Source organism: Physeter macrocephalus, chromosome 12, assembly GCF_002837175.3.
Source record: "Physeter macrocephalus isolate SW-GA chromosome 12, ASM283717v5, whole genome shotgun sequence".
NCBI classification, from domain to species: domain Eukaryota; kingdom Metazoa; phylum Chordata; class Mammalia; order Artiodactyla; family Physeteridae; genus Physeter; species Physeter macrocephalus.
The window spans coordinates 87640325-87665114 of NC_041225.1; the positions used below are offsets into that span (position 1 = coordinate 87640325).

The 24790-nt window shown below is 46.9% G+C and overlaps 1 protein-coding gene across 6 annotated transcripts in view; it reads right to left on the minus strand.

Moving 5' to 3' along the window:
* SFXN5 (sideroflexin 5) overlaps positions 1 to 24165 on the minus strand; it is a 117338-nt gene extending 93173 nt beyond the window's left edge. For 5 of the 6 annotated variants that reach the window (XM_028496904.2, XM_055089247.1, XM_055089246.1 and 2 more), the window contains exons 1-3: positions 24037 to 24165; positions 12769 to 12837; positions 318 to 395 (exon numbers count right to left, since the gene is read on the minus strand). In XM_028496904.2, coding sequence (XP_028352705.1) covers positions 318 to 395; positions 12769 to 12837; positions 24037 to 24147 — 258 coding nt within the window. In that variant the 5' untranslated portion in view covers positions 24148 to 24165. Of the gene's footprint in view, positions 1 to 317; positions 396 to 12768; positions 12838 to 24036 lie in introns of those variants that run through there. The other variant, XM_055089248.1, reaches the window with a different exon arrangement.
* Between the last annotated feature and the right edge of the window lie 625 nt (positions 24166 to 24790).

The following is a 24790-nucleotide window of genomic DNA, read 5'->3' on the forward strand; positions in this document are numbered from 1 at the left end:
CAATTTCCATGGTGTAAATTCTCCTATTGTGGATTATTTCAAGCCATCACTATGATGTCACTGAATGTGGAATTGGGAAAAGATGCACACGTTAGCTCCAGCAAACTACTGCCTTAGGCCTCTCTAGCCTTATCAGCCTCCCTACCAGACCCAGGTTACAGGAGAGACTTGAATATCCCTTCCAAAAAGCCAGAAGTCCACAAGGGATGTAGCAGCAGTAGAAGTGGATTCTGAAGGGAAGAGAAGTGGTTCTGGCTGCAGGGAGGGGGTGGTGAATTTGCCACCTTCCTTTCCCTCCCCACCTCTAGCAGAGTTACCTGCTCGTTAGTAACCCCCGGACGCAGGGTCCCATGCTTGTAGTCTTCCAGCAGCTGCACAGCCTCTCTGAGACGTCTCTGCAGGCAAAGAAAAGGGACATTGAGGGACACACATCCAGGGCTCCGGCAACCCTTTCCTTGCAGGGGTGCGTCAGTACTGATTAAGCACTGACTATATTTACAGTGTACAAGGACTGCCCTCCAGTTCATGGGACTCACGCAAAACATTAAAGAAGGCTACAGCCTAAATGTCCTTTCATAGGGAAATGGCTAAATGGCAGTGGCATAGTAATACTATGGAACATTATTCAGCAGTTTAAAAGTAAAGTACATCTACATGGCCATATCTCCAAGATATTTTTTTAAGTGAGAAAGCAAATTGCAGAGCTGTATGATGCCGTTCATTGTACCAAACAAACAAAACACACACGCATAGAAAACAATATTTCCTATGAGAATACTTATGTGAGAAGATGCATCAAAAATGCTCTAGAAGGAGACCCACCAAACTGGTGACAGGGGTTACCTCGGGGTAGGAGGAAAGGGCTCAGACTTGGCAAGCGGTGTCGGGAGGAACTTTAATCTTAATTGTAATATTGAACGTTTTTATAAAGAGAACATATTTATGTAATACTTATATAATTTTTTCCCAACATTTAAAAAACACTAGCAGAGATTTACATACTAAAATACATATGCCACAGTAACTGATGGGGAAAGAAAAAAATAAAAGGATAGAATTGTTATGATTTTTAAAATCTTTCTTAGGGGGCTTCCCTGGTGGCGCAGTGGTTGAGAGTCCGCCTGCCGATGCAGGGGACACGGGTTCGTGCTCCGCTCCGGGAAGATCCCACATGCCGCGGAGCGGCTGGGCCCGTGAGCCATGGCCGCTGAGCCTGCGCGTCCAGAGCCTGTGCTCCGCAACGGGAGAGGCCACAACAGTGAGAGGCCCGCGTACCGAAAAAAAAAAAAAAAAAAAAAAATCTTAAAAGCTAAAGAGACAGCAACAGTAAGAGAAGGCAGCCCTTATCCACCGAAAGACTTGTATAAGTGAAAGACTTGCCATATTCATAGTGGCACTCTTCAAACAGCCCCAAACTGCAAACAATTCAAATGTCAGTAATAGATTAGATAAGTAAACTGTGGTTTATGCACACAATGAAATATACCGCATTTAAAAAAGCAAACTACAAATATATGTTACAATGTGGATGTGTTACAATCTTCCCCAGATTGGCACCCCAATATCTCTCATCCCCCATATTCTTCTAGAACTTTCCCACATGCCCAATCCGGAGGTACAGTCTATGTCCCCTCCCCTTGATCCTGAGCAGGCCTTTATGACTGCCTCAACAATAGAGTATGGCCAAGGTGAGGCTATGTGACCTCTGAGGCTAGGTCATAAAAATGCCTTGCACTTCCACCTTGTTCTCTTGGGATGCTCACTCTCTTGGAACTCAGCCATCATAGTGTAAGGAAGCCCAAGCAGGCTACTGAGAGACCCATGTGGATAAGAACTGAGGGCCTGGGGCTCCAGTTAAGCCACCAGCTAACGGTCAGCACCAACTTGCCTGCCGTGAAAGTGAGCCATCTTGAAATGGACCTTCCCCAGTCAAGCTGCCCTAGCCGAAGCTGCATGGAGCAGAGACAAACCATCCCCTCTAAGCCCTGCCCAAACTGAAGATCAGTGAGCAAACGAATTGCTTTTTGTTGTTTCAAGCCACTAAATTTTGGGGTGATTTGTTACATAATAATAGAAGGCTGATACACATAATGATAAGGAAAAGAAGGTAAACACAGAAAAGTATATATAAAATTCATGGGACTTCCCTGGTGGTCCAGTGGGTAAGACTCCACGCTCCCCGTGCAGGGGGCCAGGGTTCGATCCCCGGTTGGTGAACTAGATCCCACACGCATGCCCCAATGCAACTAAAGATCCTGCATGCCGCAACTAAACATACCACTATGAAGATCCCACGTGCTGCAACTAAGACCCAGAGCAGCCTAAATAAATAAATAAATAAATAAATAAAGTATATATAAAATTCAAAAACAGGCAAAATGCACCTATGGTGGTAGAGGTCATTATAGTGTTACGCTGGGGTGGGGCGGGTGGTGGTGGTACTGACTTGGAACGGGCATGAGGGAACCCTCTGGAATAATGGAAATGTTCAATGTCTTGATCTGATTGGTGGTTACATGGTATAAACATATGTCAAAATCCATTAGGCCATACACTTAAGATTTGTGCATTTTCCTGTATGTATGTTATATCTCAAAAAATCAACAATAAACAGTGACAACAGTGAGAGAAGGCAGCCTATGTCAAGGTCAGATGAGGAACCCAGGCGTCAGGGATGCTCATCGTGGGGGAAGAAACCCAGGGGAGCCACCGTGTTCCCCTTTGACCAAGGGACAAACCTGGCTAAGGAAGGGAGTACAGAGAGACCTCAACAGAAGCCCCTGGTCTAAAGGCAGCATGCAGTCCCAGGGAGGGCACCCCGTGGGGCATTTGCTGAGCAGGCTGACAGTGGTCACATAGGATGGGAAATGAACAGCCACCTCCTGTACTGAAATAGCAGGACTAACTGCCAGCCCAGACAAGCCAGCCGGGCTGTCAGGGGGCCAGGAAAATTTCTCACTTGGGTGTATCCTGACTGCTGGAAAGCACTGCCTCTCCCCTTTCAAATATATGCATATCAATCTCTGAATTCCAGAGTCCTTTCCCAGAATCTGTTTGTTTCCAAAGTACAGATAGCTTTGTGTTTTCTGTTTTTGTTTTGCCAGTTATACTAGTAACCCATGCTGTTTAGAGAAAATGGCAGAAAAATTGAAAGCACACAAAAAAATTTTAATCACCTGTAAACATACCACTTGCAAAAGTGATGATTTTCCTTCTAGACTTAATACATTTGTTTTTCATGTTGACTGTTGGTTTTAACTTGCTTAAGGTCACACAGAAAGTGAGCGGTTTAGTATTCGAGCCCAGACTTTAGTCAGACCCTTGCTGTCCCTGCAACCCCCCAAAACTTCCTAGTGATGCAGCCAGCTCCCCACCCCAAGCCTGCTTCCTCCCAGCCTCAGCCTCTGCCCCGACAATGAATGCTCTACTTTCCACCCTGAATGGTGAATGGCCCCGCTTTCTCATTATTTTCCCACTCCAGGGATTCTCCTGAGTTCCTCTAAGAACCTGGCCAGATTCCATCTCATTTGACACGGTCATCAAAGGGAGGCCTCTTGTCTCAGGAGTAAGTTCCAAAGAGCCCTGATCTTGGCATGCATTGAGAAAGAACCAAATCCAGTTTCTCAAGACAAGTCTGCGAATGCAGGACTGGGGAAAGCTAGAATGTGCTTTTCTGCCTCTGGGCCTTGCTAAGCCTCAGCTTGGCCCCCCAGGTCAGAGGCTGAGGGGTCGGGGCTCCTAGAGCCTCTGTGGGACAGGCAAGGCCCCAGGCCACTTGTCTTGAGAGGTCTGTGAGGGCTGGCTGTCCTGGGAGCTGGACTCCTCGCAGCAGAGAAGGGGATGGTTTTCAGGGAGACTTGAGGGATAGGTTTGCTTTAAACCCGCCTCTCACCCCAGTGCATTGTGATGCTTGGGAGGGATGGGGAAAGCTGGAGGTCAATGGCAGGGTGAACTTTGTAGGAGGTCTTTCAACGTGGAACAAACAGGCAGCTAGGCCCTCAATGCAAAGATGGTGAGAGGCCCAGCTGGCTTGGAGACAAGGCTGCAGGCCCTTCTCTGGAGCCCTGGGCTGGGGGAGGGGCGGTCCAATGTTGCTTCCCAGACTCCATCACCAGACTGCCAGAAAGTGTCACAGCACGTGTATTTGATGGGGCATGATCTCCGGAAACTCCCTCAGGAAACAGGCACCTGGGAGGTCTGTTTCAGGGCAGAGAATTTGAACAGAGGTCCCACCCCAAGGCCCTGAGGGGAAGAAAGAAGCAAAAGGGCAGGCATGGAGTGTTAGGGTGGTGGCAGAGAGGCAGGAGACCCTGACGGACAGGAATGGGGATGGTGCGACATAGGAAGGAAAGGCACAGAAAAGAAAGATGAGGAAAGTCATCAGAAGCAAAGCTAATCTTTTTTTGAGGGAAAGGGGTACCCTGTAGCCCATGCCCAAGATAAATGCAGACTGAGTATAATCCATGCTTGTCTAGGGAGGATGTCAAAATGATTTAAATATTTATTATAATATTTAATATGTTAAAATATATTATGGGAGTGACAGCACCTGGTCAGGATGTGAGGAACACCCAGAAACATTTCACCTCCACTCTGATAAAGGACCCACCCACTCCCCAGGTGGTACCTGCAGGTTCCCACCTCCAGATCTTACCCACACTGTTCCCCACCCCCACCCTTGGGGAGGAGGACATCCTTCCTCCCCAACAGTCTATCCCCATCCCCATCCATCCTTCAAGGCTCAGGGCCATCTTCTCCAGGAATCTTCCAGAAATGTTCTCTCCGTCCTCTGAACAGCCAGAGAGCATTTGGTTTGCACCTCTCTGAGGTCCCTGACCACTTACCAGCATGTGCCCATGTTATCTGTCAGAGACTGCAAGGTGCAGGGAGCAGGGGACTGGTTTTAGGTATCTTTGCAGAACTATAGGACACACCTACCCCAACCCATCACCAACACAGGGCCACACATAATGAGCATTTAACAAAAATGAATGACTGAGACTGCTGGTGGGGAGAAGTGAAGGGTATGGTCAGGGTTAGGGATCCAGGTTCCAAAGCAGCAGGCCAGAGTCCCTCAATGATGATGCTGGTTTTACAGAATCCTGGGATTCCAAGAGGCCATGCATGCCCAGTTCACACAGGATGTGGATGAGAATACCCCTGTGTGTGAATATTACAGAACCCCCGTAGGCATTCCTTTCTCTGAGACATTTGGGGCCCAAGCGGGAAGGGCATTTTGGCACCCAGGGTCACAGAGTGGGTGGGTGGCACCTAGGAACACCAAGTCCCCTCAATCCCAGCTCTGGGCCATTTCTATGAGACATTAACACAGAAGAGCCTCCTGTCCTCATGACAGTCGGTAACTGAGAGAGGGGTGGTCTCTCAGAGAAACCACAGCAACGCCTGCATCCTGAAAAGCTGATGCCTACTGGGGCCGGGCACCCCAGGTAAGAAAGGGAAGGAGAAATTGCACACAGAGAAATTGCACAGCATGTTTAGCGAAAGTGGTACAATTGAAACATGGCATTTCAGGCAGTCAAAAGTTTGGGAGTCTCAAAGCTTGCAGAACTTTAAAAAAAAAAAAAAAAAAGGGAGGGAGGGAGGAAGGAAGGAAGGGGAGTGTCAATGGTCTGGGGAGAATGAATTGGCAGCGGGGGTGGGGGGCGGGGCCTGCATATTACCTCACGTCCTGCCCTGATCGCTGAGTATTTGATTGCTCTCACCTGGGCCAGTCTTGCATCTGACAGGGGCCGGGCCGCGCATGCTTACCTTGTCTGCAACCACAGCTTAAACCATTTCTTTGTGGCTCTCAAGTAGTGGAATTTGGGGGCCAAAGCTAATGATTTCTGTGCATGCAGAGTCTCAAGCCCTTCTCTCACCTTCCCTCCCGGCGGTCCGGGGACCCATGGGGTTATCTGTGCTGAGATTGGTTCTTGGCTCCCACCAAGCAGGAGCTACCCTTTGGGAGGCCCAAGGGAAGGGGAAACCAGGGACACATGGGGAGAGCTCTGTTTCCCTATGGCCGACCTCTGGTCACCTTCAGGACACTGATGTGAGATAAACCCATATAATTCTGGCAGCGTGACAGGTGGTACAGCCATTTAGAAAATAAATCTGTCCAGCTACCCCAAGAACTATAAAAACAGTCATGGTCTCCAGCCTGGATACCCTACTCTTGGGAATTTATTTCTAAAAAATAAATTTAGCAGAAATGAAAAATGATTTGCCGGAGACTATTTTATGCAGGAAAGCAAAAGGTAGGAAACAACCTACCTGTTAGACCTAAAAGTCTAACAGGGATGGTTATTTAAACTATAAGACATGATTTCCCAAAATTATAAAGGCCTGGAAATAGATGATAAAAGCAAATAAAAAGTCTGTGTTCAATGTAATAAGTATGCCAAAAACAGATACAGATGGGCAAAAACCTGAAGTGTATAAGGGCACTGACATTTGGAAATTTTTAAATTAAAAATTCCATTAAAAATTTTAAAATTAGGGCTTCCCTGGTGGCACAGTGGTTGAGAATCTGCCTACTAATGCAGGGGACACGGGTTTGAGCCCTGGTCTGGGAAGATCCCACATGCCGCGGAGCAACTGGGCCCGTGAGCCACAACTACTGAGCCTGCACGTCTGGAGCCTGTGCTCCACAACAAGGATCCCACATGCCGCGGAGCAACTAGGCCCGTGAGCCACAACTACTGAGCCTGCGCGTCTGGAGCCTTTGCTCCGCAACAAGAGAGGCCGCGATAGTGAGAGGCCCACGCACCGCGATGAAGAGTGGCCCCCGCTTGCCACAACTAGAGAAAGCCCTCGCACAGAAACGAAGACCCAACACAGCCAAAAATAAATAAATAAATTTTTTAAAAAAAAGGCAGTAGAAAAAAAAATTTTTAATTAGACTATCTGATGCTGTCTAGAATGCATTTAAATGGACATCCTTACTTACTGCTACTGAGAGCATAAACTGATATAATCTTGGTACAGGTTGGTACAATTTACAGGGTAATTTGGCAATATATATCAAAAGCCTTAAAATGCCTTTCATTCAGAAATTCTACTTTCAGGAATTTATCCAAAGGAAATAAAGAGAAATATGGGGAGATTTACGTACAAAGGATATTTATTGCAATATTATTTATAATGGCAAAAGACTTGAAACCACCCAAATGGTCAATTGAGAAAATGATTGTTAGAGAATAGCCACATGATGGATTACTATACAGTTATTAAACACATTTTGAAACAACATTTAATGACAAGGAAAAATGCTCATGATATGCTACATGGAAAAAAACAATATATATCATGTATACATATATCACATATGATTTTAAATATATATATTTATGTATGTATACATATATATACATAATACACACACAGATCTTCCCTGACTCATGATGGGGTTCATCACGAGAAATCCACTATAAGCGAAAATATCTTTTTTTTTTTTTTTTTTTGGCCATGCCACGCAGCATGCAAGATCTTAGTTCCCCGACCTGGGTTCTAACCTGTGCCCCCTGCAGTGGAAGCATGGAGTCCTAACCACTGGACCACCAGGGAATTCCTGAAAATATCATATCTTAAAAGTTGAAAAAGCATTTAATACATCTAGCCCACCGAACATCATAGCTTAGCCTGGCCTACCTTACACATGCTCAGAACACATTACAGTTGGGCAAAATCATCTAACACAGAGGCTATTTTATAATAAAATGATGAATATCTCATGTAATTCATTGAATACTGTACTAAAAGTGAAAAACAGAATGGTTGTGTGGGTACAGAATGGTTCTAAGTGTATCGGTGGTTTCACCTCGTGATCACGTGGCTGACTGGGACCTGTGGCTGCCATGGCCCAACAACATGAGAGAGTATTGTACCGCATATCACTAGCCCAGGACATGATCAAAATTCACAATTTGAAGTATGATTTCTACTGAATGTGTATCGCTTTCACACCATCATAAAGTCCATCTTAAGTTGGGGACTGTCTGTACAGAGATAGAGTGAGATATAGATACATATATATCTATATCTATATACACATTATACAAACCATCCTAATTTTGTACATATACATATACCAGAATGTTAATTGTGATTATTTCTTGCAGGTGAGATAATGAGCAGTTTTTATTTTCTTCTTTAGACTTTAATATTTAGAGATTACTATGCACATCACATCAAGAGGCCCACAATATCAGTTGTTTTCATTGTTAGTGACGCTGCCTCGTCACCTGGTTAAAGGGGTGTCCTCCAAGCTCTCCACTGTAAAGGTACCTTTTCCCCTTAGTAATTGCTAAATAATATTTGGAGGTGATACTTACCTGAAAGCAAAAGAATATCCTGTTTCCCAACAACTTTTACTCTATGAAAATAGCATCCATTAATGATCCTTGTCAAAATCAGTTATTTTGTTGAGGATTACACAATGTTTATTTCCTTCTACATTTATTAGCTGACATTCTTCTGTGAATATGAGCTTCCCTCTTTCACATTTTTAGTTTTACTATGGACTCATGGATTCTTCTTATTATTATTCAATGTATTATAATCCATTGTTTTTCTTTTTCTTAATGTTCGAATTGTCCCAAATGTGGCTAGTGGGATGCAGCCACTTCCTGTTCCTGTGTCTCCATCAGTCTATGAACAATTTCTTACTTTCTGTAGCAAGTCTCTTTGCCTTGGGTGTGGATTTGGCCATCTCTCTAAGAAGCCCTGGGTCCTTTTTGTAAGTAATGGTATTTAGAAACCAAGATCTGAGTGCTAAGTGTGTTCATTGTTACTGAGGTATCATGGACCTTTCAGTGAACAGAGCCAGGAAATTGAGAAATATAAATGTAAGTGTGTGTGTGTGTGTGTGTGTGTGTGTGTGTGTGTGTGTGTGTACAAATCATAAGTTCATATTGATACCTCCAATTCACATACAACATCACATAGTTTTTGTCTTTTCCCCTGCTCCATATTTGTATCTCCCTACTCCCATGGTGAGAACCCTGGTTCCCAACATCAGTATAACGATTTATTCTGTCCTACAATACACCCAAAATAGTTTCAGATTACTACACCAATACTAATAATGAGTTGGTGTTATTAACACTGTTTCAGTTGGTTTTCTACGTCCTTCAGAATGATAATCTGCCAACCATTCATTCTCTTAAATAATTATTGAATTCAGAATAGCAAACCCCTTTCATCTTCAGTTCATAATTTAAAGTAACTTAGATGTCAGCTGGTACAGCCTTGCCCTTAGGGATCTAAATCTAATTCCATGACCTATGTGGAAGGACAAATCTAGGGCTTCTGCCAGGTCCTGGTGGTTTCCTTCCTCAGGCCCAATCCTGCACACACAGCACCCTGACATTAGACTCACAGCCCCCCAAGATCCCTCCAAAGAATTTACTCTTGCTGGACTTCAGGAACCAGGCTTCAGGAACCAGATTTTATGACAATATCACAGGAATGATGGTGGAGGGGACAGCAACTTTCAAAAGCATGTATGACCAATCTCAAAAGGGCCCCCAGACACGAGCCTTTCAGTTCATCATGGTTACTCGCTCTCCTTCCCACTGTATTTCCCTCTTGTTCCTTCTCTCTCCTCTCTTTGGGAGGATCAAAAAGCACAATTCTTCCCCCTCTGTCAAGCAGGCAACCTCCTCCCTTTCTGAAGCCTTGCTCAAGACATTCTTAGAACAATGACAGCCTTCTTCCTAAGAGAAATTATGGTGAATAAAATTTGCTCCACCTCATTACACATACAAGGGTTGGAATCCTTTTAAAGCTTGGTCAGTTATAAACTGCAAACAAATAGCTGCAAAACTCTCTCAAGATGAGTCTATCCATTGACTCAGCTAATGCCCCTCAGAACCGGGTCACCAGAAGGCTCAAGCTGCCCAGGATCTTTCCACCTCAGGACACTCTGGCTTCCAGAGCCACCTCCTCATGTTCTCCACTCTCCTCCCGTCCTCACAGATGAACAGGCCTGTCCAGATCTCCTCCCCCTGGGCAGCCACCAGCCCACGCTCCCTCCCAGGACACCAGCCAAAGACCCTGGGAGAGAAACAGTGCTTTGAAGACATAAGCCATGGTCTGTGGACTGAGCCCAGCAGGAGGGGGAACTGGCCCTCCTGGTTGCACCATAGTTTTGTGGGGAGGGGCTCAGGTAAGAGATTCTCTCCTCTTGGTGCCTCTAATTTCTCATTGTTTCCATGCAGATGGCTTTGCTAAGCAGCCTGCCTGGACTAGAGCCAGGGAGGGCATGAAGGGCCCACTCATGGCCCTTCCAGATTTTTTAGGGCCTAGAAGATTTTCTGTGGGCAGAAAATTTCCAAAAGGCCAGCAAGTATTATTGGAAACAGTTCCCAGCTGGGATGCAGGAGGGAGAGGTCTAGTTCTTTCCAGGAAGCCTATCAGAATCTTTGATGAGGGGAAGAAACATGTGAAATTTGAAAAATATTCTAAAATTTCTGTTGCACTGGTTATTTCCTAGTCAGTAAATAGTTAAGTTTCCTTGACATTTCAATTAATAGTAAAAAAATGTATGAGATTTTTTAATTTACTGATGGGGAAATAGGGAAAAGATGGTTTAGTGATATACAAGAATGCTGGGACCTTTCAAAATGCAACAGTTGAAGACAAAAATGTGGTACAGGACGAGAGCAGTAAAAATAAATGGTCTGGGAATGAGAGGAGGGTGGACTGGAGAGGGGGCGCTGTCAGCAGCACAGGCGGCATGCTGCTCTGCAGCTGCCCATCCATCCCCAAAGTCCCTGCCTGCTTCTGTTAATCAGGGGAGCCCTGAAGAACCTCCGGACCTCCCAAGGCTCCCTCCACCGTCTCTCATCGTGCCTCGAAGTCCACCCTTAATAAGCACTGGCCTTTACTGCCTCCTCCATCAAGCAGCTGGCATTTATGTTGGAAGTTGTGTTGCAACTCTATCTAGCTGTGCACTGTTTCGGAGCTTTCAAGAAAGACACATAACCTAGGCTAGGTAAGTAGTTTCTCTAGTTTGGTGCTCTTCCAAATTTTTATGGAATCACTTTGATTACTCCTTAGGAGAATCTAGACAGGGCCCAGAAGTACAATAGCCTTGCCCTTAAGAGGCAGTACATCCAGAGGTAAGGTCAGCCAGTTAAATACTTGAGTCCTTCATCCTTCCTGAGATACAGGAGGAAATCACATATCAGGGTAATTCCCATATTGCCTATTACTGGGCTGCTCTCCCAGGAACAATGGGAATGGTTCTAGGTCCAGGTACCTAGCAGGCCGTGTGCTTCTTTTCCCTCCAAGAGTTGAAGCAAGCCAATGCTCAGCACAGAGAAGACGAGCAGAGAAGTGCCGTCTACTCAGGGTGCTGACTCAGAGGCTCAATGACTTGCCTCAGGGTATGGGGGGACCCAGAGTGGGAGCTCAGGCCTTCTTCCAGCTGAGTAATCTTGGGAGGGTTCCCTAAACTTGAGTTACCTGAACAGGAATGCAAAGGGTTCTGGAGACAAGCTTACCTGCGTTCATACCCTGGCTCCATCACTGGCCAGCACCATGTGCATGAGACTTAACTTCTGTCTGTCTGTTTCCTCATCTGTAAAATGGAACTTAGAATAGAATCTACCTCATAGGGTTGCTTTGAGTTAATCTGACGAGTTTATACATGTAAAATGCTTATGACACTGCCTTGCTCACAGAAGATGCTTAATAAATATTAGCTGCTTTACATGTGTATGCATTCCTGTACACATCTGTAAATACAATACAAAGGATATAAAGACACACTTCTCGGGATGGCTCAAATAAATCTGACAATACATTTAAATTTGATCATATCAAGGACTGGTGAGGATGTGGAGCAACTAGAACATTGTAGATGAGAATGTAAAATGTACAGCAATTTTTAAATGATAGTTTGGCAGTTTCCTATGAAGTTAAACATATACTTACCACATTTACAGTATGAGCCAGCAATCCCAGTCCTAGTTATTCACACAAGAGAAATGAAAGCATACGTCCACACAAAGAATGCTCAGAGCAATTTTATTGATAATAATCAGAAAATGGGAACAGCCCAGGTGTTCATCAGTAAGTGGATGGATAGACAAATTCTGGAACATCCTCTCAATGGAATGCTGCTCAGCAGTCAGGAGGGATGAAGTACTGATACATGCAACAACATAGATGAATCTGAAAAGCACCATGCTAAGGGAAAGAAGCCAGACACACAAGGCTACATACTGTAGGATTTCACTTATATGACATTCTAGAAACAGCAAAACAGCAGGGACAGAAAACAGATGAATGGTTACCAGGGGCTCAGCATGGGGTGTGGGAGATGGATTATAAACGGGCATAAGGAATGTGCTAGGGTGATAGAAACGTTCTACATCTTCATCATGGTGTGGACGTGACTCAATATGTTTGTCAAAACTCATAGGATGGTTCACACATAAAAGGTAAATTATACCTTGTACCCAGCCTTACCTATCCGAGGAGGGAACTGTGTAGGGAGAGGGTATGAAGGATCCTTTTTTGTTCTACTTAAATGCATCTGTACTGCATGAATTTTGTAATATAATCCATGTACTTGGTAATAATTTTATTGAAGTTTGAAATAATAATAATGACATATATCTACCTTGAAGGGATGTGGTGAGATTCAGATGAAATGAGATAATGTGTATAAGGCAAACACACAGATGACCTGTGGACCTTCCAAAGTCACAAGGTATAAAGGCCAAGGGGCCTCCATTGAGAGTGACAGCCACGACTCACCTCAGTGACAAAGAGTGTGCGAGGGTCGATGATGTCCAAGAAGTGCCTGAAGCGACCGTAGAAGGATGTCTGGAGAAGGGGTGGGAGAGGAGACTGGATAAGTTTCTGTACCCCGTCCTCCAGACAACGGGGAACACCACCCACAGCTCATCCTTACTTGCAGTGTCCCACAGTCCCCAGGACTCCCCATGCGGGTGAGGAACACCAGTGAAGCCTCGCTTCTCAGTGACCTGAGGGCAGCTTTCCCAGGTCTGAGGGCTTTCTAAAGTCAACTCAGAAAGACCATTAAGACACTCAGTGACTGCCCCAAAGTCTCTTCCACGTGCCTCCCATTCTCCTCCTTCTCCTCCCAACACCCTGAGATCTACGCCAAGCCTTTCAGCAGCTCCCGGGCACCACTGAGCATGCAGGCTGGAGGGGAGGTCTGGTGCCCAGCCCTCTCCCAGTCTCTCCTGCCCACCACAGCCTCTCTGCTTTACTTAGGACCCTCGAGTGAGGTACGGTCCCTCCCCAAAGTCCAGCACAGGCTCTGCCCCCAGGGAAAGCTCCCCACAGGTGGAACTCAAACACGGTAGTGCCCAGCTCGCAGCCCTCAGGCCTTCCTTCCCCCATAGCCCCGTTGCTGCTGTGAGGCCCAGGACAAGGGGCCAGCTCCCCTATCCTTGCCCCAGAGCAGGGGCCTTGGAAAAGGGGGCTTTGTGCTAAACAGGCCACAGGCATTAGAGCACAATGAAAAGAAACCAAGCAACACTGTTGCTGGGCCTTCTGCCCTCAGGACAGGGCCAGCTTGGCAAAGCCAAGCTCAAGGGGAGGAGAGAGGGCACCGAGCTAGGGGACAAAGGGGAAAGCTGCAAACGCCGGGGGTTCATGCCTCATTACACTCAGGCTGTGTCCCAAATCCTCCCTGGAGCCCCACAGCTCTCCAAGCTCATCCTCCGCTCAGTTGAGGAAGAAGCCTCCACACTCTTTTCCCTTCTCACTAGGGCACCAGACCCTGCAGCCTATTTCTGCTCCTTCTGCTTCCCAATAAAGACCACAGTAGGACCCGGGTCACCAAAAGGTCCCCTGCACACACCAGGCCCCATGCCACCTCCATCTCTCTGCTCACCACGGCACCCACTGCATGGAGCAGCCTCTCCACCCCCAGCCTTTCACAGACCCATCAAGCTTCCACACCATTCCTAACTAAAACAGTTGCTTCTCTAACCACTTATAACTCAAATGGCCTAAACTATTTCCCAACTTATACGTGATGCTCAATCAGAGACGTTCAGAGGTGTGGTCAGGGGTATATGCTGAAGACACTCACTGCTGCATTATTTATAAAGGCAGATTATTAAAATGACGATCCATTTACATGATCGAACACTACACAGCCATTTAAAATCATGTTTTCAGACAATGTTTATGACATGCAAAAATGCTTTTGATTTGTGAAATGCATGTAAAATGCATGATTCCAACCTAACAGACAGGAGATAAATAGAGCTAGATGGATATTAAATGGATAGCAAAGAGACAGAATGACATCCACTAGAATAAACCAGGGTTCCTTAGAGAAGTGGCTGATTCCAGGGCTGGGGCAGGGAAGGTACACAATGAGACTGGCACATACTGTTGTGCTAGAAAGTAATGAAATGCCACACCCCAAAATGATGGGGCATGTTCAAAGGACCAACGAGAGGCAAATGGACGTTGTGTGCCTCTGAGAAGTTCCCAAGAGCGCTCACATAGTATTCTGAAGGGACTGAGTCTAATCATGTGGAAACATCAGACAAACCCAAATTGAGGAGCATTCCATAAAATAACTGGCCTTGTTCACCAAATATGTCAATGTCGGAAAGACAAAGAAAGACTGAAGAACTGCCCCCACATTAAAGGAAACTAAAGAGACAAGACAACTGAATACAACGCATGATTTTCGACTGAATCCTGGACTAGAGGGGGCAATGCGCTCAAGGACATTGCTGAGAAAACTGACAAAATTGGAATAGGATTATAGATTACTAAAAGTAGTGTACTCAAATTAAATTTCCTGAATAACTGTACTGGGGTTATTGCTATAGACTGATTATTAGTGTCCCCTCAAAATTCATATGTTAGGGCTTCCCTGGCGGCACAGAGGTTAAAAATCTGCCTGCCAAGGCAGGGGACACGGGTTCGAGCCCTGGTCCGGGAAGATCCCACATGCCTTGGAGCAACTAAGCCCGTGCGCCACAACTACTGAGCCTGCACTCTAGAGCCCGTGAGCCACAACTACTGAGCTCTTGTGCCACAACTACTGAAGCCCACGTGCCTAGAGCCCGTGTTCCTCAACAAGAAAAGCCACAGCAATGAAAAGCCCATGCACCGCAATGAAGAGTAGCCCCCGCTCGCCGCAACCAGAGAAAGCCTGCGCAGCAACGAAGACCCAATGCAGCCAAAAATAAATAAATAAATAAATAAATAAATAAAAATAAAGTTCCCTTAAAAAAAAAAAAAAACTCATATGTTAAAGCCTAAGTCCCTAGGTGATGGTATTTGGAGGTGAGGCCTTTGGGAGCCCTCATGAATGGCATTAATGCCGTTATACTGACTCCAGAGAAATCCCTTGCCCTTTCCACCATGTAAGAGCACAGTGAGCTGTCTATGACCAGGAATCAGGCCCTCACCAGACACTGAGTCTGCCAGTGCCTTAGTCTTAGACTTCCCAGACTTCAGAACTGGAAGAAATTAATTTCTGTTGTTTATAAGTCACCCAGTCTATGGTATTTTTATTATAACAGCCCAAACAGACTAAGAGATGTAAGAGAATGTCCTTGTTCTTAAGGATACACTGAAGTATTAAGGGATAAATGAATATAATCTACTCTCAAACGGTTGAGAAAAAATAACATGCATAGGAACTTCCCTGGTGGTCCAGTGGATAAGACTCCGCACTCCCAATGCAGGGGGCCCAGGTTCGATCCCTGGTCGGGGAACTAGTTCCCACATGCATGCCACAGCTAAGAAGTCCACTTGCCGCAACTAAAGATCCCATGTGCTGCAACTAAGACCCAGTGCAGCCAAAATAAATAAATAAATAAATATTAAAATAAATAAATAACGTGTAAATATACAGGGTGGTAATAAAATCTGGAAATGTAGGCACTATTATTCTGTTCACAGATTGAAGATGTTCTTGGTAACATGTATGTCTGCTATGTTTCTGGACTTTATGATCATCTGTAGACAAAGAATAATAAAGGAAATGTGATAAAATGTTAAAAACTAGTGGATCTAAGCAAAGGGTATATGGAATTTCTCTGTATTCTTCTTGCAACTTTTCTGTAAGACTGAAACTGTTTCAAAATTAGGATTTTGAAATCATATTATTTAAAAAGCTAGATGAATATATATTAAAATGTTAACAGATTGCCTCTCGGTAATAGGATTTTTATTTCCATATCTTTTATATTGCTTTTAAAATGAAAAATAAATCAGTATTATGTATAATATAAATAAGTAATATTCTATTTTTTAAATATATATTTAAATTAAAATACAAACTGGTCTATTACTCAATTATAAGCTCCTGAAGGATGTGGGCTATTGGATATTCTTTCTGTATTATCTTCCTTGGCTCCTGGTCTTGTGTTACACACCTAGAAGAGGCTCCACAAACACACTGGCCACAGGAATGAATGAGTGGGCCGGTGAACAGTCAGTGGCCTGGAGGCTTCCTGGAGTGAGGGAGGCCCAGCTGGGCTTTGAAGGAAGGGTAGGATTTGAAAGGGACAAGAGTATAGCAGTTAGCAGCCCAAGGAGGGAAAAGGACCAGCAGGGGCAGAGGTAAGGGCCTGAAGGAGAATGGCCTGAGGGAAGCAGCTTCTTGAAGATGATCCAGTGCAAACATCCAGCCTCTGACTTGCCCTGTGGTCTGTCACTGCCTTCATCCTGTCCCGACCCTTCTAGCCCTCTAGTATTACTCTCCACCACTGCCACTGGGAGAGAGTCCTAAGTAAAACATTCTGCTCCATTGATACCTGCAAACCCATACTGGGCTAGCTGAGGGAACACCACGACGAACAAGCCCGCAAGGAGCTGAGACCATCGAGAGAGACAAACAAGTAAACAGATAACTATAAAACACTGTGATCCCTGCCTAAATGAGGCATCATACTGGGCACAGGGGACACAGTTTATTTCTCCCTAGTGAGTCAGGAAGCTTCCCAGAGGAGCTGTGATGAGTGGATGGATGAGTTTACCTAGCAGAGAAGGGTATCAGCAAGAGCTCAAAGGCATGAAGGCTTGGGTCAGAAACTGCACCAGGCTCCTGTGGTTTCTTCAGTCATTCACCAAATAGCTATTGAAGACCTACTGTGTGCCTAAGACTGTGCTAGGTCCTGGGAGTAGAGCAAGGTTAACTGACTAGGGGAATGAGGAATAACACAGTCATGGTAATGCCTAGATCTCTAGTCAGACACTAATGCTTATTAACCAGGATAAGGAAAGCAAGAAGCATACTGAATTAGTGGAGAGGAAGATAACAGTTCTGGATTGGTCACGTACACTTGTGATACTTAAAGGGCCTTCCAGATGTAACCTCTCAACAAACACTTAAACATATAGGCCTGAGATTCAAGAAAGGGGTACTGAGTTGGAAATGCTAGGCATACATGTCCTAACCCAATCAGACTAACCTCCCCCACTACCCCGGGACAAAGTCAGGCTGACTGACTCACTGCAATGAGGGAGGCCACAAAGTAGAGGAACTATAAGGCATTTTGTCAAACAAAGGGAAAAAATTGAGTTAGTGCAGAATTCTGGGGAAAGGTAGAGTAAAATTTAAATGAAGCAGTACATTAACAGGCTGGAAGCAAAGCAGGGCTGTGGGGAAGGGGGTCCACATAGGTCTGGACTGAGAAGTAGATGTAGGGTTTTTTTTTTTTGAAAACTATAAAGTTAAAGCTCCTTATTTGAAGCTCTGCACTTGCGTTGATTCTCTGAGTCAAAGTGCCATAGGCCCACCAATCAAAAGGGGGATGTGTCATTCCTACTGTCACCTGGTTCTACAATGATGGAGCCATTAGCCACTGCAGTCGCTAACCTTCAAGACACCCTGAAAGGAGTTCAGGGCAGAGATCAGGAAGGAGGCTCTCTGTGCTCTGGGAAAATTGGCAGAACAGGCCTTCAGAGAGTTAAATATTTTCAGGAGAAATCTTTTATGAACATGGATTCTTGCATCTTCCCATACTTAGACAAGCACTAAAACCATTAACTAAGATATCTGTTCCTCATGCGTGGCAGCAACCTTCTCCCGAGATGTGTGCTTGATTACAAGTACCCTTTGCCAAAATCATATACATGCTGACCTCCCCCTTTACCTCTTCAGAGCAGTTTCTCAGAGCTCTGTGAGAGGGTGTCTTCCAGACTATAGCCCTCAGTAAGACACTAAATAAACAGTTCTTACATTCTGTGTTTTTGTGGGGGTTTTTTGTTTGTTTTTTTTTAAGTCGACACTACTGATACATTTTAAACAGCAAAGTTTCTGGCAATCTATGACCTTGGAGAATGTGATTTCTCAGTGAGTACGAAAGAGTGGCTCCCCAAAGAAGGAGGTAGCTGGGATACCTCAGGGCTGAGCAGGCCCTAGTCAGAAGCACTCTTCTTTATAGCTGCCTTTATGTGTCTGTCCTCCCAGCCTGATGCATGACGCAGCAGGGGAGGTTTCTACCTTCTCGGCCTGATTAGTTTTTATTATTTTCTCAATAGTTTAATATGTATGACCTTTTTTTGCTCTCCAAAATTCAGACCCCACTTTTACCCCATCAGATGATCAGTGGATGTTTTTCCTTCCCTTTTGCTTCACTGGAAGAATGAGTCAGCCAAGTAATTCCTTCCGTTTCCCTTCACAAGAAAGGTGAGTCAGCTAATTCTCAGCAGGGGCTCGAGGCCTGCTGCCTTCCTAACTCCGGGGCCTGGCCCAGGAGAGCAGAGCCAGAGAGCTGCCTCTGAGGCAGCAGCTGAGGGCAAAGGCCTGAGAAGAAACTGACAGCCCGCCTGCACCCAGACCTCTAAATCACTGAACCTGCAGCCCAAAGGCGAAAAGCCTGGACCAGCTCAGTAGTCCTCAACCAGGCTACGCACTGAATCACCTGGGTTTTCTAAAATCCAGGTTGTACTCCCAGGGATTCGAATGCTATTGGCCTGGGGTGGGCTCCAGGCATCGGTGTCTGTTTAGAAACCTGCCCAGGTGATTACTGTGCAGCAGGGGTTGAGAGCCACTGGACTGGAAGGTGTTGACCGTGTCCACAGCACAAACAAGCCCCAGGACCAGCCCAGGGAAACAGTCGCTCTCTAGCCTATAGAATGTAAACGTATAACTACCTGCAAGGCATTTTCACTTTAGAACTTATCTCAGGCAAACTATATGAGAAACTTCCCCATTGCCTCCTGACTCTCAGCCCACACAAACCTCTCCATCTTGAAGTGAAGAGTGCATTTTCCTGCCCACAAGCTCCCTGGACCCCAGAGGGAGCCCTATGCAACCCACCTGCTCTGCAATCGTAGGCCTTGGTGGATTTTGGACCCAGGACACACACAGCACACCCATACCCCCAGTCGTCATAGCAGATAAGTGAGATTTCTGAAGAAACAAGGAAGTTTAAAAAAAAATAAAGCAAACTTATTTCTGGATAGACTGAATCACAAATGGGAAGAATCATGTGTGTTTGTTCCCTGTCCTGGGGCCCCAAATTGCCAAAAACGGTGTCAGCCCTGACGGAAGAAAAGAGTGGGTTCAGGAAAGGAAATGAGCAGAAAAGCAGGAGGAAAGGGAGCAGTCAGTTCACAGAGCTCCCCCAGGCACTCCTGCCATCTTCCCTTCGCCTGGCAATATGGGGCAGTGGTTAAAAGTATGGACTTGAAGTTTATAGGAACAACAGGGGACAGAGGAACATCTTAACTTATACCACAGAGATACCTTCAGTCACATTCAGAATAGGGAAATTGTACAGGACAAACAACGCAGTTTCCTCAACAAATAGAAAGAAAGAGGGAAGAACCAATAGAAGAGATGAAAGGGACCTATCAGTCAAATATGATGTGTGGGCCTTGTGGGATTCTGAATGAAACAAACCAATTATTTTTAAAATGATGTGACAATCGGGGAAATGTGAATAGTGCAATGGACTGAATGCTTGTCCCCACCCCACCCGTAAAGTCACATGTTGAAATCCTAACCTCCAAGGTGACTGTTTTAGGAAGTGGGGTCTTTGGGAAGTGATGAGGTTGCCCTAATGATTAGGATTAGTGTCCTTATAAAAGAGACTCCAGAAAGATCCCTCCGCTCTTCTGCCATGGGAGGTTACAGCTAGAAGATGTTATCTATGAACAAGAAAGCTGACTCTCATCAGACAGTGAATCTGCCAGTGCCTTGATATTGGACTTACAGCTTCGAGAACTGTGAAAAATAAATTTCTGTTGTTTATATGCTACCCAATCTATGGTATTTTGTTATAGCACCCCAAACAGACTAAGACAAATAATGACTGGTTTGATGATATTAAGAAATAATTATTTCAGGTGTGTTAGTGGTATGATGGTTATGTTAAAACTAATCAAAAAACCCTCTGATACCATGTGAAAAAGAAGGCACTTCACCTCTGTGACATTCTCCCCCTAAAACCCATAACCATCTAACCATGAGAAAGACACTAGACAAACCCAAATTGAGGGACCTTCTATAAACTATCTGACCAGTACTTCTCAAAACTGTCAAGATCATCAAACACAAGTCTGAGAAACTGTCATAGACCCGAGGGGAGACTGAGGAAACATGACGACCAAACGGAATGTGGGATCCTGGAACAGAAAGATAACATTAGTGTAAAAAATAGTGAAATCCAACAAAGTCTGTAGTGTAGTTAATAGTAATGTTCCAATGTTGGTTTCTTAGCTCTAACAAATGTACCATGGTAATCTGAGATGATGACATTAGGGGAAACTTGGGTGAAGGTTATACAGGAATTCTGCTACTTGACTTCTGTACACAAAAAATTATTTCAAAAATTTTAAAGTTTATTTAGAAAAGCTAACCAAAAAAGTCTTCACTTTTGAGAGATACCTACAGCAGGTACAATGAAATAATGGGCTTTGCTTTAAAATAATTCATTGGTTGTGATGGGGGCATATAGGTGAAATGAGGTGGGCCTCACACTGGCAACTGTTGAAACTGAGTGAGGGGTGCACAGGAGTTCATTGAAAATTGCCTCCACTTTTGTGTGTTTGAAAGCCTGCATAATAAAAAAGTTGACAATAAACAGACAAACGTAGACTCTGGAGCCAGACTGCCCAGGAAGTAACTGAATCTGTTTGTGTGCCGGTCTTCTCACCTATAATACATGGGATAACTGTACCTGTCTCACACGGTCGTCATGAAAATTAAATAGGTCAATGCACAAAAAGGTTAGAACGATGCTTGGCTAGCATTATCATCTTATGGGGAGAAAGACGGTAACAGACCAAAGCCCATCGAGGCAAGCTATCTTTCTCCACCCTCTGACACTGCTCAGTGACTTTCCTCCCCCTACCCTCTGCACAGGGAGATCCCTGAGGAATGAAAGGAAGAAGGGTTCTGGGGGGACCCCAGGGAGTAAGGAAAGACCCTGCCCAGTCTTGTAGAAAGCAGTGATACTGGTTGGGGGTTGAGAGTGGTGTCCCTGGATTGGGCTCTGGGACTGAGCCCTGGATTATGAACCACTCAGGGTTCAAGGGGATGCGTGGGGTTTCCACTGGAGCAAGAAGAGGTCAGCAGGGGTGGGCCATGCAGGGCTTTGGGGCCTTCCAAACAGAGGTCTTTATCTCAGAAGCAGGGGAAGCCACTGGAAGGTGTTTAAGAACATATGTGTTGGGCAAGAGGGTGGGGCGTCACCTGATCAGACCTGCATTGTTAGGACTCTGCCATGCGGAAGAGGAAGGGATTGGAAGGGGGCCAGAGTGCAAGTAGGGAGACCTGTTAGGAGACTTCTGCCGTGGCTCAGGAGATAGATGATGGGGGCTCAGTCTAGGATTCCAGCAGTGGAGACAAGTGGACTTGAGAGCTATCTGAGATGAGAACCCTGGGCCTCTGGTTGCATTTAGAGGGTGAAGGAGAGGAAGGCAAGTATACAGGTGACTCCCAGTTTCTTGATAGTCATCCGGGTGGCAGGTTGGGCTGCTTGCACAACCAGGGAGTCGTGTGTGGAGGAGCAGATCTGGAGGAAAGGGAAGTTCCTTAACATGAATGAATTTCACATGTACTGTGCTTTAGGCAGGTCACTATGCTTGGGGAGAGGTGCTTCAAAAGCAAATATAACAAACACTTGCTGCCCTCAGGAGTGGTGCCCAAAAGAGGTACCAGCAATGGCTGCCTGAACAGTAGCCTCAAATGTGCATTTACGGCTCCAGAGGTGATCACAGCAAAGCGCTCAGTCATTAAAGCCACTAGGAGGTTCTCAAATATCTGTTGTGTGACTGAATGTCCCAGGACAGGTACTGGGAAAAAATGAACCCACAAATCTTTATTCGGCACATTACTATGTGCCAAGCCCCCCCTCAGGGTAGGATGGAGACAAGGGAAGGGCAAGATCAGCCCCTCCTCTCAAAAGGTGTTCACAAGTGTTGAGGAGACCAAGTAATCACACAGAGAAATATTAGAGAACCACAGGGCAGACTGTTGTAAAGGCTGACTGACCTTTGAGGATCCCACTTGGGGTGGCCAAAGAGGCAGGCAGGAGGCAGTCTGAGACCTGGGCCCACCATGGGGTAAGGGGAAGAAGGGAGGAAGTGTTTAGGAGCAGAAGGGCCTGAGTCTTGAAGGACTAGTACAACAGAATGTGTGTGGAGGGCGGAGAAGGGGGTCCGCTAATGAAGTGTCACTCAAGTCCAGGCAGAGGAACGCCTGACAGGCAGTTCCAGGTGGCACCCTACACTGACAGTATGACACCAGTCTCGCCTCAGATACCTACATGCTGAGATGGTTTATTTTTTAAAGGAATTAAAGTCCTGTTTAAAAACAGTGGAGACATTTTCTCAGAAGGCTCATAAGCGCAACTCCTTAATTATCAGCAAAGCTCAGTGCACCACTTTGCTGGAACCAGTGCCCTCTCCCACCATCATGAAAACAACCAACTAATCAACCACTGCACCGACCTTTGTACACTTCCCTTTCTTCCTGCAAACTTCGTTCCGTCCCCCTCCACTGCCCCCGACCCCCGGCAAGCCTGGTTCACTTCAGCCGAGTCTCTTTGCCCCTTTTCCTAACGAAGTCCATTTCCTCAGCGCTGGAGGCAGCGGGGGACCGGGAATGCGGCGTGGGGACGGCCCTTCCCAACCTCCAGCCCCGGCCGCACGTCCCGGCTGCGGACCCTATCCCCGTCTCCTGGGCCGAGGGCGAGTTAGAGACGCCCTGTCTGGGGTTCCGAAGGAAAAGGACGACTGTCACCGTGCCCCGAAGAGCCATATCGGGTCGGACAGAGAAGAGCGCTCCGTGGAGGTCGCAGCGGGGTAGGAGGCTGGGGCACGCTCCCGGGGACGCGGACCCTCCAAGAGGCCGGCGGTCCCCTGGGATGACACAGCGTTTCCTCCGCACCCCGGCTCTCCCCGAACGTCCTCGCTCCATCTCCGGCAGGGCACCAGCCGGCCGACTCGCTACGTCAGTGAATCCCCGCCGGAGGGGAGAGGAGTCGCCGGGCGGCGGGTACCCCTCGGCTCGCGGCCCTCACCCATCCCCACCGCGGAACCTGCTTGGGGTGGAGGGCTGGGAGCGGGGCCGCGGGGCACGGATGTTGCCCAGAGGCTCCGCGGGCAGCTCGGAAAGAATGTCGGTCACCACCTGGGGAAAAAGTTAGAAGGCATCTCGGCCACGCCAACTTCTCACCCAGGGCCGGACTCGAACTTTCCGCCTGAAGCGGGCCGCTGCACTGCCCAAGAGACCCTGCAGAAGCGGCTCGGACCCGAGAGCTCGGATCCCGGCCCGCGGCGGGCAGTGGCCAATCACAGAGAGCCTCGGGCGGGAAGGACTGGAGGGCACGGGCGGATGGGGAGTGACGGCGCCGATGGCCAATAGTGAGCCAAGGTGGGAGCCCTCGCCCACCCCGCTGACCAATGGGAAAAAGGCGGCTGTGGCCGAGGTTCCCCCAGGCAGTAGCTGCAGGCTCCCTGGTGGCCGCGGGTCGGAGACCCTAGGGCTAAAGAGAATTTTGGAGAGGAGTTTGCTCGCCCTCCCTATGCTACCCACCGACCCTCAAGCCACAGCCCGGTCCTCACCTGCTGGAAGCGGGGTTTGCCCAGCTGGAAAGGCGGTGCATCGGTCGAGGCGTTAGCGGCACTAGCCGCCGCCGCCGCCGCCGCCGATGCTGTAGTCGCTGTATCCGCCATGGCCACTGACGCCCGCAATCTCCGGCCCTTTTAAAATGTCCCTCCTCGGCCCCCGCCACAGCTGCCTCTCCCGATTGGCCGTAAGCAACCGCAGCAAGCCGGAGGCGCAAGGGGTTGTGGGGAGTGTAGTTTTGCTTGTCACGGAGCTTGACAACCCTAGACTGCGGAGAGTTAAACCGACTCAGACCGGGTCTCGGTTCCCGCCGCTAATTTTGCAGGCGTCGGCAGTCCGGGAGGAGTGTGCGTGTACGACTCTTAAGGTCTCGATACCGGCCCATCGGGCGACCCCTCGCTGGTTACCTGCCCCTAGAAGTTTGAGTTGCTGCGGTGGGCGTCGCTCCTGGAGCTGCAGCCCAGAAGAGCCCTACTGAAGTGGGTCCGACCCTTGGACCAGATGGGCAATAGGGTAATCCTGGAAAACTTTGTACAAAGAATTGCACTGCAGAATCTTCATGCAGGTCCTTCCGTCGCCACCCTGCCCCTCGCCCCTTGCTCTCCATCTCAGTTCCTGGCGCATGCTGGGCGCTCGCCGCGCCATTGACGCAAAAGACCTTAACTTTTTTTTTTTTTTTTTTTTTCAGTACGCGGGCCTCTCACTGTCGCGGCCTCTCCCGTTGCGGAGCACAGGCTCCGGACGGGCCCG